The sequence below is a fragment of the Echinops telfairi genome, unplaced genomic scaffold (genome assembly GCF_000313985.2).
Source record: "Echinops telfairi isolate 266 unplaced genomic scaffold, ASM31398v2 ScPeMD7_443;HRSCAF=831, whole genome shotgun sequence".
Taxonomy (NCBI): Eukaryota; Metazoa; Chordata; class Mammalia; order Afrosoricida; family Tenrecidae; genus Echinops; species Echinops telfairi.
This window is the reverse complement of record NW_022104341.1, coordinates 75,246,848-75,263,635: the sequence shown is the minus strand read 5'-3', so window position 1 is coordinate 75,263,635 and position 16,788 is coordinate 75,246,848. Positions and strand designations below refer to the sequence as shown.

The 16,788-nt window shown below is 37.5% G+C and overlaps 1 protein-coding gene across 6 annotated transcripts in view; it reads right to left on the bottom strand.

Annotated features, from left to right (window-relative positions):
- TUT4 (terminal uridylyl transferase 4) overlaps positions 1-12,507 on the bottom strand; it is a 128,381-nt gene extending 115,874 nt beyond the window's left edge. For all 6 annotated transcript variants that reach the window (XM_045291971.1, XM_045291972.1, XM_045291973.1 and 3 more), the window contains exons 1-2: positions 12,390-12,507; positions 4,460-5,245 (exon numbers count right to left, since the gene is read on the bottom strand). In XM_045291971.1, the coding sequence (XP_045147906.1) occupies positions 4,460-5,153 (694 nt within the window). In that variant the 5' untranslated portion in view covers positions 5,154-5,245; positions 12,390-12,507. The remainder of the gene's footprint in view (positions 1-4,459; positions 5,246-12,389) is intronic.
- Between the last annotated feature and the right edge of the window lie 4,281 nt (positions 12,508-16,788).

Below are 16,788 nucleotides of genomic sequence, written 5' to 3'. Positions count from 1 at the left end.
GTTATTTTTTTTAAAAGACAAACAAATCTGTCTTCGAAGACGTAGAGGCGGAATGTTCCTTGAAGGTAAGGATGGCATCCAACAACGATTACATAACTTTGTTACTACATACATTAACACCACTGTATTGTTGCTCAAAGAGTGAATATCATGGCATGTGAACTACATACTAATAAAAATATTAAAAAAGGAAAAATTTTAATGACAGATAATGATAAAGGCTATAGAGAAAAATTAAGCAGGCTAAAGGAACCGAGAAGTGTTATGGGTTAAAAGTTGCAAATTATAGATAAGTCACTCAAGCAAAAGGCTCATTGAGGAGGAGAAAGAGGTGAGAGGTAGCAGTATGGATATCTGAAGCAGAGCGTTCCAAACAGATAAAAAGCAATCAGAAAGGCCACACAATAGGCATATGTCTATACATTTGAGGAAGGGCAAGTAGGCCAGGAAACTGGAGCAGAGAAAGAACAAAAAACAGACTAAAAACAAAGTAAAAGTCATGAGTGTCACAGATAACACAGGGCCAAATTGATCAGTAAGGACACCACCTTCTACACTGATGAGAAGCCAGAGACATTTTGAACAGGAATGATATAAACTGACTCATATTTTAATAGGGCCATTCAGTGTGAAGTAGAGGTGAGTAAGGGTACCCTACTCAAGAGCATGATCCTGATCTGCAGCAACAGTAGTGCTTAGAAACTTGTTAAATATGCAATTTCTCAGAACCCTCACTCCAAAAATGAATCTTAAATATCTGGGAGTGTGACCTAAGAATCTACTTTTTAATAGGATTCCCAGATAAAATACAAAATCCCAAGTTTGAGAAGCCCAAGGCTAAAACACACTCTCCTCAAATAATCAGACTTGAATGGCATTCTACCATGTTGCCCTGCCGATAACTTGATTTTAGTCTTGAGAGGCTCATGTTGATGCTGAACTTTTGACCTACAGAACTGTAATAAATTTGTATTAAGGCCCTAAATTTGTAGTAAATTGTTAAGGCAGCAAGAGATAACTAATATATAAGAACTTGAATTTATCTAATCCCTTTTCATATATGCAGTGACTACAACATTATCTCTGTATGTAAACATGGTCAATAAATACCTGGTAAATGAATATAAACACACACACACATCAATCTAGCTCACATGTTTTCCTTTAATTCTTTGCTGTAATGTCACCTCAGTCAGAATTTAAATGTGAAATAACATCACAGCAGCAGCAACATCATTTCCTATGAACTTTCCTTTAGTCGTCTTAGAGAATTTATTACCACCTAACAGTTATTATTTATTGCGTTTCTTGTCTGCCACTTCCCATTTGAATAGAAATTCCATGAGGGAAATAATTATTTTGTTTATTGTTGTATTCCTGGAGACCAGACTGGTACCAGGCACATAGCAGACACCCAAAAAGTATTATATTCAATGAATAAGTGGCAACAGGAAAAATGGTGTAAGTATTACGTGAGAGCTAAAGTTGGGTTGAAAGAGGAACATTGAAATTAATCATATCTCAATATAATTCACTAATTCTAAAAAGACAAAGATCCGTATATAAAGATATTCTATTAACTTATACAGAGGCTATCAAAAAACTAAAATTATTAATTTGGGTGCTATTATTTGAGAAAATGAGTTAAATAATTCTGAATCTAAGGTAGCTTCGTGTCTGTGCAGAAATTCTATTATCTTTTAGTTCCAACTTTCCAAACTCTTCAAAGTCCACTGTATAGCTTCAGCAAATATTATATTTATGACAAGTTTTTAAAATATTAGACACATTTATTTTTAAATATTATACTATAATTCATTCTCATAAATATGTTAAATGAAGTTTTCCAAAAGGGCATTTACTTGGAAATACTTCCTTAAACTAGTTCAACTTGTTCTCTTTGTTGAGAAATAGCATATTATACTGACTGAAATACGCCAGTGACAAAAGACAAATACTTTATACTGTAATTCCAACTACGTTATATAAAATATCTAGAATAAACAAGTACACAGAGATCAAAGTTTATTAGTGGTTTCTAGGGATAGAAGGAGACCTAGTGTCACAAGGACTGAGGCACACCACTGCAAACCAACCCACCAGCAGCTCCACAGGAGACAAGTCCTAGCAAACTGCTCACCCCTACAAAGCAGTTCTGCTCTGATTTCTGAGTCCCCATGAGTGGGAAATGACTTGACAACAAACAACACCCAGGGATAGGTGTGAAGTAAGTGGAAAAGAAGACACAATGCTTAGGGGACACTAAACTGCTGTTAAGGGTGATGAAAAATTGGAGAATAGTTAATAGTGATGGTTGAGAAACATATTATCACCCAACTGCACCAGTGAAATTACAGAGATGGCAAATATTGTTACCTATGTGCTTATCACAATTAAGAAAAAGAATAAAATTGCATTTAATCATAGTAATATATGGAGGAAAATACTAGTTATGATAGCATGCCAACTATAGGTAAGATAGTAACCTAAACACTCTAATAAAGATTTCCCTTATTTTTCATAATGTACACTTTTCAAAACTGTGAAAAATATAGAGAGCTAAGCAGCTTATCCAAAATTAGAAAGCTACTGAGGGAGGAACTGCAATTCAAAACGTATGTCACTCCAGAACCCACACTCTTAACTATCTCACTATGTCACCCTATTTGTTTTTTTAATACACATAAGCTTAAAAAAAATCTTTTGCTAATTCAAGTACTTTATCCCATATTAAATGGTCTAATGCATAGCATTTTCCAAACTTCAATCATTTATATACCACATTTAGATTGTTGCCACAACTAAACATTAATACTATTATTTATTTGATACTGCCATTAAATTGACTTACTTTCTAAACATGACACTGTCCTAATGCCTAGCTATAAAATCATGAGATTGGTAATTTTTTCTTATACACATCAAATAAATAGACCAGTGAATGAATTGCTGAAAACTTTATTCTAACTCATAATGATCCATGTATGTCAGAGTAGAAATGCTCCATAGGGCTTTCAATAATGAATTTCTAGAAACAGATCACCAGGCCTTTTTTCCAAGTTATCTCTGGATGGACTCAAACCTCCAACCTTTCTATTAGCAGCTGAGCACATTAACTGTTTGTGTCACCCAAAAATCCACTGGTATAGAATCTATTACAAATCAGACTGACACTATGAACAGTTTCGAAGCCTATAAATCTTTACAGGAGCAGACAGCCTCATCTTTCTCTCTGAACAACTGTGGATTTGAATTGCCAACTTCAGAGTTACCAAACAGCTCAACACTTACCTTTACATTTATCAGGGTTCCTTGCGCATCACTCAGAGATTCCCAAAATAAACATATACTACTGGGAAAAAAAAGTCTGTCCATATGCCATTATCTGTGTATCAGCAGAAATGAAAAGCAGCCATTTCTGAGCTCTTTACCAGGATTTTCAAGTGGTACACACACACACACACACTGTTAGGTGCCATCTAGTTGGTTCCAACTAGTCTCATAACACCCCTTTAGTACATCAGAAGGATACACACTCAGTCCTGCGCCATCCTCACAGTTGTTCTCATGTTTGAGCCCTAACACACATACATATATTTAAGATTAGCTTCTATTTATTTCTACATCAAGGCAAGTCATATATGGGGGGAAGATTACTAATAAAATTAATTCAAACAAAGCAAAGATCAGAATATACAAGACATGGGCAATGTTCTTAAACAATTAATTCAAACTAAAATCAGGATGCCAGAACAAAATGAACTGAATAAACAGTTGTCAAGTAGTTTCGATAGTGTCTAACCTGTCTGCATGCAGTCTTACCCTCTGTCAAACAATTTGCTGTACTGCAGTCAAAAGGATTTTTCTTACTTTCCATCATGTTTACAGGGCCCTTCATTCTCCAATTCCTGTGTGCCTTTTCACTTTCATCTCTCACCACTCTCCCTCTATTCAAATTAAATCTTAATCAAACCCAGTCTCACATTTGCATTATGCGTTTCCTGAACTCTAAATCTAATCAAGTCTGAGTCTGAGTTAAATTGTCACTTTACTCAACCCCATTCAAGCCTAGAACATTCTTTGAGGTCTCAGTTGTGAAGAGTTTGTTTAGTTTTTGTTTTTGTTTTTCGCTACAAACACATTTGGCACATGTAAGAAGCTCAATACCTAAGAGGGGCTGGAAACTTTTCATTATCATTTCATTCTATTTTTCCATAAATTCTTTGAAGTCCCCCCTCCATACATGTTTGATAAATTAATGAGCAATGTATAATTAGGTTTATTTTAAAGTACATACAAGCCTAAAATAAATGTAAGCCTTTTTTTTTTCCTTTTCAGCTTTATGAGCCAGCTTAGTAATGGCCTTTTTTGGTAAATTAGATAAACTACAGATAATCTAGAGAACATTAATAGTGGAATATCCCTCCCAAAATATAACTTGTAGGAAAATTCTACTTACTCAAATCATCAGACGTATCTTCAACTCCGGAAGCACTGTCATCAGAATCACCGATATTATCTGTGCATGTCTGTTGCTGTTGAGATGGCAGTGGGTTTTCCAGAGCAGATTTCCCCCCTTGCACAGCTTCACTATTCACCTTGTCCACAGAAGTAAAGGAGCTCGGGATTTTTTTCCCAATCTGCTGTAATTCCTTCTGTTTCATGTTTTCTGCTGGGGCACTGGACACCTTTTCTGATTTCTTCTGAGAACTGGATACTTTCTCTGGTTTTCTCTGTGAAACACGTGGCTTTTCTGCTGTCACTGGTGAACTAGGTGACTTTGGTGATTTTTCGGCTTTTGCCTGTGAAGGAAGGGTCTTTTCAGCTTTCACTGGTGAGTTAGGTGATTTTTTCACTTTGCAATGACTTTGATCTCGAAGAACTAATCCCAAATCTTTAGAGCCTGGAACACTGGCAGCATTTACCTTGCATGATTTAACTTCTGTTTTTTCTATACAAATATCATTTTGCTTATTTTTTTTACTACTGTTTCTATTTGGAGAGCTAGTCCCAATTTCTTTTAAAGATTTTTCATTTCTAGTTTTCAAAGTTTGATTACTTATAACTTTTACTCCTTTGCTTTCTTCAGAAATAGCCCAAGCATTCTTCTTTGGTCCATGATTTTCATTTTTAGAAGTCTTAGATTCCTCCATTATTTGAAAACCTGCTTTCTTTCAATTTTGAAATTGTAAAAGGTAGATCTCCAGTAGTCTGAATTGTTTCCAATCCAGTTCAGGCAAGCAAACTGTTAGATTAAAAAAAGAACATATATTATTTAAATTGAAAAACCTCATCAATAGTAAATGCTGAAACACATAAAAATTAATTTTAAAAATCTATTCACAAAACTGGAAAAAAGTTAAGTTGAAAACTCTGATTAGTAAATAACAATACCATTTTCATGTGTGGAGAGCTAACATTATTATGGAAATATGACACAGCAAGAAGAATTTGAGGGGAAAAAAGTTGCTCTATAGTACTCAATAAAGATTTCAGCTAGCACAAGAATGAAGAAAATGTTCTAAAACTGATGTGATGATGGATTATATAACACTTCTTGATGTGATTGAACTACTGAATTGTATGATATATGAATTATACGCCAATAAAACTGTTTGGGGGAAAATAGAATTTCAACTAAACAGTAAGTAAAACCTATAAGTAATGATACATCACAAGACAAAAACAAATGGAACAAAGAAATTTAGGTCTCTATGTTCCATAAACAAATCAACATCAAGTCCATTGTCAACGAGCCGATTCCAACTCATGGTGACCCTACAGTACATAGTAGAACTGTACATAGTCCTTCTGAGACTATAAATCTTTACAGAAGCAGACTGACCTACGAGTCCACTGGATCAAGTCAGTTACTGCTCACAGAAGACCCTATTTACAAGACTGTAAATCTTTAATGGAACAGATAGTTTCATCTTTCTCCTGCAGTTGGCGGCTCTGCCAGCCTTGCAATTAGCAGCCCAATGCTTACTTAATCCACTGCACCACCTGTGGGCCCCTGATATGCCCCTAAGGAATCACAATTTATAGAATCCTAAATCCTTTATTGTCCACGAGTTTCTTTAAATGGTACCAATTTATAACCACTACTAACCTATTTCAAACTTTAGTTGCTAAACACAGGAAAACACTTAACAGATTTCATGAGTTTAAGTGAATTCTTCTGAAGGAAAATTTTTAAACTAAGAAGAATCCATTTAAAAAACAAGAACAATAAAATCAATCTAAACCATTACACTAAGTGCAATAAGCCAGAAACAAAAGAATAAATGTTATGATTCCATTTACATAAAATATCTAGATTAGGCAAATCAACAGAAAGTGTGTCATAGATTGCCAGGGGAGGAAAGAGGAGAATGGAGTTATTGCTCAATGAAAACAGAGTTTCAAATGGGTGATAAAATGTTGTAGAAATACGTAAGTGGTTTGCACAACACTGTGAATGTAATTAATGGCACTGAATTGTAAACTTGATAACCTCAAAAAGCATCAGAATCTGTTTTGTTATAAAATATAATGAGAACAAGTATTTTGAGAGGGGGAAAAGCAAATTTGCAATCAGTACAAGCTACAAAAGGAATATTAAATATTTTTTAATTTTAAGAGATTTATTGGTATATATTTCACATATCATTCAATTGTTTAAACATACTTGTAAAAGTCGATTGGTGAGTCAATCCATCACAATCTATTTTAGAACATTTTCTTCTTTCTTATACTCATTATTATTAGCTCCCCATTTCCCAAAACCTAAGGAACTATTAACCCAGTTACTGTCTCTATAGGCTTACTTATCTTGGATTTCAAATAACAAAAAATAAATAAAATAAAAAAGGAAACAGAAAGCAACAGAATTAGAAAAAATAAAATAAAATGGGTCAAAATGGAGAACAAAGATAAAGTATTAAATTTTGACCTAACTACCTCTGCATTAGTTCACTTTCCAATGCACTCTGTCTGAGAGCAAGACTATTCACATACCCGGTCAATAGTCACAGAGGGTTCACTGAGGGCTTAATGTTGTATAACCGTCAATATGCACCTATTTCCAAAGATTTCCATTCCCCAATTAAAACTCTGCAAATGGATTTTGGCTTTCACTGCCATCAATAGTGTTCAACAGACCAGGTGTTCAAATATAAGCTCTAATATCATTCCCTCATCTGGCCTTGGATTTTATTATTTACAGTCCTTGGATTACAAAGGCTGCTCTGCTTCTTCCATGTGGACGTAACTGACATTTCACTGAAATGGCTGCTGATTTTAAGACAAGCCTTTAGAACCTTAGATGCTTTTCTTTCCACTATAGCATCCAGTGAAGTCTTGACGGCAAGTATCAAGTAGGGCCACATAATAATAACAAATTGTTTTTTATATTGGGGTTATGATTAAGGACAAGCTCAAAATCAATTCATATCTATGGTATATATGTCCCTGGTCCACTTCAAAAACATAATTATCATTTTATTGGAGAACATAAAGAATGATTGCCATGGGCAAATGTTAATTATATTGATAGCATTATTCATTTAGCTCATGGTATAGAATTTAAAAACTGAGGAGAAAAGGAAAGTTAACATATATGACAGCTTTTTGAACTAAAATATATATGGATTGTTGACCTGTACAAATTAAAAACTTAAGTGACTGGACACTTTATACAAACAATGAGGGTTGGAGATGGTGCAAAACTTTCTATAAGGCTCATTCACAAAGGCAGAACTATGCCTGCTGGACTAAACAAGTTATTAAAAATCAGAGAAAGTAATAAAAGGGAAAATATATAGTACTCTTTAGTTACCACTTACTGGGTACCCTGAAAGTAAGAACTTTGAACCAAGCCCAATGACTTCCAAATCCATAACCTTGGGATAGTAGTCATCTGCTTCTTCTCACACTACGTTGTCTCAGCCTTAAGTCCAAGGGAGTATTTCCTTTTCATTAATCTGCTACAGATGTGTGAGGAACAGAAGGATTTCTCTTAAGTTGTCTCCCCAAAATATATGCCAGACTTAGCTTGAGAATGACTGTTCTTTAGGCAGCGAAAATAGGTCAGAGGTTATTCTCCTTAACATCAGCCATCTAGAGCGGCCAGACTGTATAGTCTGACTCACCCCAAATAGGGCCCATTCCTTTCTGTTATTGTTCCCTTGAAGCAGGGCCCATAGGCAAGCCCAGGACCACTCTAAGATGACTAAGCTTAGGCTACTATCTTGCCACACATGCCCCCCTATTCCCTCCTCTTACTATTGCACATTCACCCCTAGGTCATCCCCCTCCTATTGCTTGTATTGCCTATGTTACAACGCCTCTCTATGACGTAGGTTGTTATCTGCTATCAGGGGGCTTGCATGCCTCCCAGGATAGTAATTGCCTGCTTTATTGTATGAAACACCAGAATGATCAAACCTGTTCAAGGATGAATTGTACTGCCCTTCTCTGTGACGCATAATGCTGTGATGTATCCCCCTAAAGTAATATGATGGGTGGTTAGCAATAAATAAGAAGGCTCCCTGGTTCAGGAGAGGGTGGCTGGCCGAGGGTGGCTGGCCGAAGGTGGCTGGCCGAGGGTGGCTGGAGAAGGTGGCTAAGGAGGATGAAGCAGCGGCTTCTTCTCTGACGGCTAAGCCCCCTCCACGAGGACCATCAAGCCGAGCTGAGGTGAGCAATGCTACCATGTAATATGTCTGACTGTATTATTGTATTATCTCTCATGCTCTCGATGACTTTAATATAATGCTTATATATCTCAACCGTACAATTGTGCATTACTGAACCCAGAAGTAGTATTACTGAACCAGTAAGTTCAAGCAGCGGGTGGGGCTGGCACCCCACTCTCCCCCGCGCCACTTTTAATTTAATACTACACAGGTGTGTTTTAAGGTAAGGTCCAGTTTGCTTAATGGGGTTTCCAAATCAGACCCTTCTGGTGTGGCCCATGATGGATGCTGTGCAGCTCGAAAAGACAAAGTCTAACATCCTGGTTGTCTATAGCATGTGCCCTTGGTCACGGTGGCAGTTAAATGTGATGTCAATTTGAACTGTTAAAAGTGTAGAAGTGGAGTCCAATCTGTTAATCAAGTGGCAGCCTGTGATGCTTCCTTGTGCATGTGGCCTTTTAATAAGAAAGACACTGGCAACTTTCCTCTCTTCCTCTGGCCCTTCGCCTTTCTGTGTCATTGGCCTTCAGCTATGAGTCTAAAGAGGGCTCTAAGTAGCACCAGAACCTTGGACTTGAGTTAGACTGGGTTGGGAATCTTTGATATAAAATTACTTCTTGATATAAAGTTCTTTATTATACATATATGAGTGTCACTGGGTTTTGTTTCTCTAGATAGCCTGCTACAGTCACCAAGGGCAGGATAGAAATTGGGTCAAAGTGACCAATTAGGAATATAATGTGAGGTATATTCTCCCACTAGAGGTCTACATAAGGATAAGTAAGCAATTTTCCCAATGGCAGGTGGCTCCATCTGGTTCACCCACCAACAAAAGTGAAATCATCTTTTCTGAGACAGACATGTCTGTCCCACATCCCCCACACCTTGGGACTTGAACTTCCATTATGGTTCACTGAGCATCTCTGTAGGAGTGTCTGTTGATTTGGGGTGACTGTAGAACATTGTTATATGGCAGGATCTGATTCATCATCTCCCTCTCCCTAACATCAGAAACTGATCCCAGCTAAAGTGATGCCTCCTCTTAAAAGGGTTACTAATATTTTAAAATAAGGGAGTGATAGGTGGATGATGAGCATGAAGCAGGTAGACTAGCTCATTTAAGGAGACTAGATTAGAAGATTACATGCTTGAGAACAGATGCCTACTTTCATCTTGGTGCTTATCCTTATAGTAGTAGTCTCATACAACATCTGTCCTTTTGTTAATGATTAACTTGGCTCAGCGTACTGGTTTCTACGTCTGTCCATATCATGAGGTGTTTTGTAATTTTATCACTGTTTTTCGGGGACATAGAGTATTCCATTGTGTGTATGTACCAACGTTTCTTTATTCATTTTTCTATAATATCTATGTTTCTGCTTCTGTTTCTATATATAGTTATGTATGTTTTGGATTATATTGTTCTATATATTGGAGAGAGATATATTGGAATTTGGGCTGTTTCCAGCTTCTTGCTATTGTGAACTGTGCTGCAATGAACATGAGAGAACACACATCTGTTTGTGTTGTGTCTTTTACTTCTTTGGGGTATATACCCAGCAGAGATATTGCGGGGCCATATGGTATTTCTTTTCCCAGTTGTTTTAGATAGTGCCCTATCACTTTCCACAAAGACTGTATATGTTCACAGGCCCAAAAGTAGTGTATAAGTGTTCCAATCTCTCAAGAACTTCTCCAGCATTTTTCTGTTTTGTTTTGTTTTGTTTTAAAACTGGACTCTTATCACTGTGGGTAAAAAATATTTTGTCACAACATTCTTATATCAAAAGTACCTTTAATGTTAAATTTCATGGAAATCAGGGTTTTGGGGTTTTTGTTACTGTTCACCGTGTACCCATGTGCTTTAATTACATTTTTTTATTATTCCTGATTAGGTTAATATTTTATGTAACTATAAAAACAAAATCATAATTATGCCTTTCTTCCAAGAAGCCCATGGTTGGGTTTAAATTGCCAATCTGTCAGTTATCAGCTGAGCACATTTGCCATTTGCACCACCCAAGGACTCCTGAAGAGGTTCTCAAGTTTTAGTGTTCACTCTCTCACCTAAAGGGCTCCGTTCCTCAAGATTCTGATTTTGCAGGTCTGAAACAGAGCCTGATAACCTGCATTTCTAACAAGGTCCCGAGTAATACCGATGCAGCTATCCTGGGGATCACATTTGAACAATCACTATTTTAGGGAGTGAACCTAGTAGCAGAGGTAAAGGGAAATCATATTTGTGATAGTCAGGATTATGTCAACTTGGGTGGGCCACACTTCACCCATGCTACCATCTAACATACCATGGTCAACTCCATGATGCGATTTTCCATGAAGCAGCCAAGAAATTGTGAGAAGGATGAAAAAAAAATTTTTTTAACTCACTGCCATTCATTCAATACTGACTCATAGTGACCCGACAGGACACTGCGTTTTTCCTCAAACTGTAAATGCTTCTAGGAGTAGAAAGTCCCATCTTTCTCCTGAGGAGCAACTGGTGGTTTCAAACTGCCAACCTTTCAGATCGCAGCCCAACACATAACTACTACACACCACCAGGGCTCCTTTGTGGGGAGAATAGACATCCTTTAATCTGATCATAGCCTTGATACCATTGAGGGAGGTTTCATTCAAGGTGTGGCCTACTCTTTGAATAAAGTGACAGTGTATGGACGCTAAGTGATTTCTATTGCTGGGTTTAGATCCTGCATCTGGTCGTCTACCTCCTGTTACAAACCTTGGGTTCATTCAGCTCAGTATCAGCTGGAAGACCAGACTGTGGTCTTCCTGCTCCCTCTTTGTTAGCCCCTGCAGATACACAAATCAGGAGAAGCCTTCAGCTTTTATCTGACCCATGGTCTGGAACAGGACTGGTAACAACTGTGAGTCATTTCTTGATTTCTCTTTCTATATATATTGACATACAAACCGCTGATTTGCTTCTATAGAGACCCCAGGATAACACAATATTCTATCTTACAATCAGTGAAGAATTTTATAGCCTACCCACTAGTAACTAGACTGTAAACTCTATGAGATAAGAAACAGTTTCTGGTTTTCCTTACCATTGTAGTATCTTCAATGACTACCATAGTGCCTACTACAGAGTAAAATTTATTAAATAAAAAAATACCTTAAATAGTGTCTAATTGTTCAAACTTTATAAACCAAATTTAAGAAATTCAAAAGATATTGAATTGCACAGTATTATGCTGCTAAAACAGAAATGGAAAGAACTTCTTCCAGAAAGTCTTCCTGAATCTACCCTAACCCTCCTACCATGACTAGGCTGAGGTAAGTGTGCCCTTTTGCCTTAACTTGGTTCTTAGTTCTATCACTTAGTACTTAAACGTTTACATGTTTACTTCCTATCTGGAATATAGGTTAATTTTCTTTTTCAATTTCTTTTCATTAAATGCATCCATACAACTCAACAAGTCTGAAATACTACAAGGCAAAGGCAAAGGCAGTATTAGTCTCCTGTCCACTCCAAATTTATCTCCTCACAAGTAAACATTTCAAACCCCTTTACCTGTTTATGCTTACGTAGATATTTATTTTGCTTTATATTATCTACTGACTTTGCACTCTGGAAAATACAGATTTGGCTCTTTCCATCATACTTCATAGAGACAGAATTATGTGAATTCATACTTCCCCACTAAATCCACATTTTCTACATATTATGATTATGTAAATATTACTCACAGCTGAGCCAGATAAAATGCCACAGCAGAGACTGCTAGTTTTCCATCAAAATTAATTTTCTCCTTTTTCCGAGCACATGACTAGAGTACATTTCTCAGCCTTCCCTGAAGTTAGGCTGATCAAGTTCTTGCCTCTTCCATGCTCTTCCCTTCTCACTGGATAAAATAAAAATTCCAGTTTCAATCATTAAAAAAAAACAATTGTGTTCTAATCCAGAGCAGTGAATCTCAAATTTTGTGCATAGCAATCACCCAGAAATTTAATAAAAATGCAAATTCTCATTCACTAGGTCCAGACTATTAGCAGGTTTCCAATACTTGCCTATACTTTTAACTGAACATATTCATGGAATTTGGGCATCTGGTAACATATGAAATATACCATCCATGTATGCTAGTGAACACATATCCATTAACAATTAATGAGAAATTAAACTTTGTTATGTTCTATTATATATCTACTTCTTATTGTTGCCTGCCTTTTTAAATTTAAGGAATACTTATGTGAGGGTTTCAAACAGTTCATTGAGAAATTCCATTATCTTCTAATTCAAATTTTTCGACAATTTTTTTTTTACTAGTTAATTCAACTGTTGTTTTAGGAATCATTTTATTGGGGGCTCTTAACAGCTCTTATAACAATCCATACATTAATTGTTCAAGCACATTTGTACATATGTTACCATCATCATTTTCAAAACATTTTCTACTACTTGAGCCCTTGGTATCAGTTCCTCTTTTTTCCCTCCCTCCCCAACCTTCCAGATCCTTGATAAATTATTATTTTCATATTTTACACCATCCACTGTCTCCCTTTACCCATGTTTCTGTTGCTCATCCCTGAGGGGGGCGGTGTTTATACATCAATCATTGTGATCAGTTCCCCCTTCTCGCTCCACCTTTCCCCTACCCTCATGGTATTGCTACTACCATAACTGTTTCTGAGAGGTTTATCTGTCCTGGATTCCGTGTCAAAAGCTCTTATCTGTACCAGTGTCCATGCTCCAGGCTAGTCCAATTTGTAAAGTATAATTGGGGTCATGATAGTGGGGGTGGGGGTGAGGGAGCATTAAAGAATTAGAGGAATGTTGTGTGTTTCGCAGGTGCTATATTGCACCCTTCTGACTCGTCCCTTCAATGTAACCCTTCTGAGGGGATGTCTAATTGTCTATAATTGTCTATAAATTGTCTCCACTACAACCCCCCCTGGTTTGCATTGATATAGTTGGTTTTTTGGGGTCTTCTGATGCCTGATACCTGATCTCTTTGACACCTCATAATCACACAGGATGGTGTGCTTCTTCCATGTGGGCTTTGTTGCTTTCCTGCTAGATGGCCACTTGTTTAAATTCAAGCCTTTAAGACCCCAGTCATTATATCTACTAATAGGCGGGCACCATTAGCTTTCTTCACCACATTTGCTTGTGCAGCCATTTTTCCTTCACCAATCATGTCGGAAAGGTGAGCATGACAGAATGCCAGGTTATGAGAACAAAGTGTTTGTGCATTGAGGGAAACTTGAGTAGAGGCCCAATGTCCATCTGCTACCTTAATACTTAACATATAAATATGTGTACATAGACCTATAGCTCTATCGTTATATATCTAAATATTTACATACATACATGCCTATATTTATACCTCTATAAATGTCTTTTGCCTCCTAGTTCTTTCCTTTATTTCCTTTTATTTTCTTCCTATCCCACTATCATATTTGAACTTCATTCGGCTCTCATTAATTACTCTTGGCTACATTGCAATTGATCAAACCCCACCTGGCATTCTATAGCCTCCTCACCATCAATCTTAGATCTCTTGTTGGTCCCTTGTCCCTGGGTTTGTTGGCTCCCCACTCACTTTCCTCCACCAACTCCTCGCTCATGTCCCCTAGAACCATCGGTCCCATTGTTTTCTTCTCAAGATTGTTTACCCTGCCTATCTTATATAGATAAGATGTTTAAAAAGAAGAAGAAAATATAAAACAAATCAAAAAGCCTATAAATAGTTCCAGGTCTGTCTGCTGACCCCTATGAATATTTTCCAATTCATCAGGTTTGATGAGGTGCCAAGCCCTATCCCCCAAGTCCGAAGTCTATTTTCGGTTTCCTCAGAGACTTCGTTGCTTTGCTGCCCTTGTTACTCTGTTGAGCTCCCAACACCCAGTGTGGGGGGTACAGACTGGGCACAATTCCCACACTCTCTCCTGTGCTGTCCCCTGTAGGGTTGTGGTTGTGGACGTCATTTCCCGTGGTGGGGCCAGCCCTATGACCTCTCTGTACATTGGCTGCTCTGAACAGGAAAATCATCCTCAAGGTTTGGTGGGCAAAGATGCAGGTCTCTCTCTCTCTCTTTGCCTCCCACAAACTTCTTTAAGGCCCCACACATAGAATGATCAAACTTTATTGGTATGATTTTCTGTTCCCACTGGAATAAATTAGTCTTTCATTTTTCCTATGTTTTTATCTACCTTTATTGGCTATACAAAAACATCTGACTGTGTGGATCATAACAAATCTGCATAACATGACAAAGAATCCTCATGTCGAATCTATAGGCCAAGAGGTAGTCCCTTAAATATAACAAGGTAATACTGAGCAGATTAAAATAAAGAAAAGTTTCCATTAGTGCATATTCTGTCACCACACAAACTCAATCTATATGCTAAGCAAATAATCAGAAAATCTGGACTACAGACTTGAGCTGGAAGAAACCTGCTTCCAAAGGCTAAAATCAAGATAACCCTACAGAGAGCAGCTCTATTCTGCAACACATGGGGTTGTCATGAGATGGAATCAACCTCACAGCAACTGGTTTAACAAGTTAATTCCAAAAAGGATATGGAAAAGAAAACAATTTTGTCCCACCTATACAGTTTCCTTCAATCAAGACATATTTGATCAGTGAGTTTGGAAAAAGTATGTTGACAAAACACTGCCTTTTCAAACAGCATCTGGGGTCTTAAAGGCTCACCTTAAAACAAGCAGTCATCTATGTGAGGTGTCAACTAAGTCCACATGGAAGAAGGACACCAGCTTGTGTGATCTAAGAATTGTAAATTATAAAATCAAAATCCAAAAGAGGGGATGGTATAAGAGCTTAAATTGTGAACAGCTGGTTTTCAGAAGGCTATGGATAACATGGAAGCCACACGGTCCCCAAAAGGATTAAGCCTCTGGTTAATCCCCTCTGACCATATTTCAAGGATGTGAATAGCCTTGCTATCAAACAGAGCATTATAAAGTTGTAGTTAGGTTAAAATGTAATACCTTATCATTTGAGCTCCCTTTTGACCCATTCTTTTTTAAGCAAACGGGAAGAAATTTATTGGAGCCCATACAGGAAATCCTAGAGAGCCCAGCATACCCTACTGTGTACGCTTGCACAGCAAAGGGTCATACCATTCACTGTACCCCCATGTCCCAGAGGGACTCCCCTTGAGCCGAGCCCCAGAGCCCCAGGACTGGTTGGGGGTGGGGCCTTGACCTATTCTAAAGTTGTTTCAGTTTTTAATGTTTTTTGGTTCCTTTCTGATTGAGGTTTTCCCATGTTTTGTCTAGTCATTGTTGTTGGGGTTTTTTGTTTGCTTGCTTGCTTCCTGTCTGTATTTTGTACAATCATCTGTACATGAAATTTGGGATTATATAACTATAGAAACAGTAACTAGATTGGCTAATTGCAAAGGAGCATGGCAAGAGAGGATAGAGGGAAATGGGGAGCTAACAACAATGAGCACAGGAAAGAAGAAAATGTTCTCAAATTTATTGTGGTGATGAGTATATATATCTTAATATGACTGACTAAACTGAGTGATATGTGAAGTATAGGCCAGTAAAACTATTTAAAAATAAACAAAGTGAACCAGGAACATATATAAACTATAGATATATGCATGGATTTTGAGCTCCCACATCAATACCTCCCCCCATGAAGTGATCACTAAAGATGTGGGTGCTACAGCAAAGTGTGGTGAAGAAAGCAGATGGTGCCTATCAGAAAGAATAGCTTCTGGGGTCTTAAACATTTGTCTTAAAAGAAGAAGCCACCTGAGTTAGACATCAACTAAGTCTACATAGAAGAATCGCACCAGGCTGTGTGATCCAAGAATGATAAATATAAAATCCAAACCCAGAGGAGGGAAAGGTATTAGAGTTTAAATTCTGAACACCTGGTTTCAACAAGGCTGTGGATGGTAATGAAAGTCGAAATCCCATTCATAGTGTCCGGCATGCAGATTAAGCCTTTGGTGAATCCTCTGACTATGGAGCAGAGATGAGAAAGGCCTTGTTAACAAAGAGTGCACTGTAGGGTGGATTCCCCTACTTGTAGTTAGGTCAAAATGTGACGTCTTGCCACGACATCCCTCACAGACCCATAGCCCTACAGGGGACAATACTGGAGAC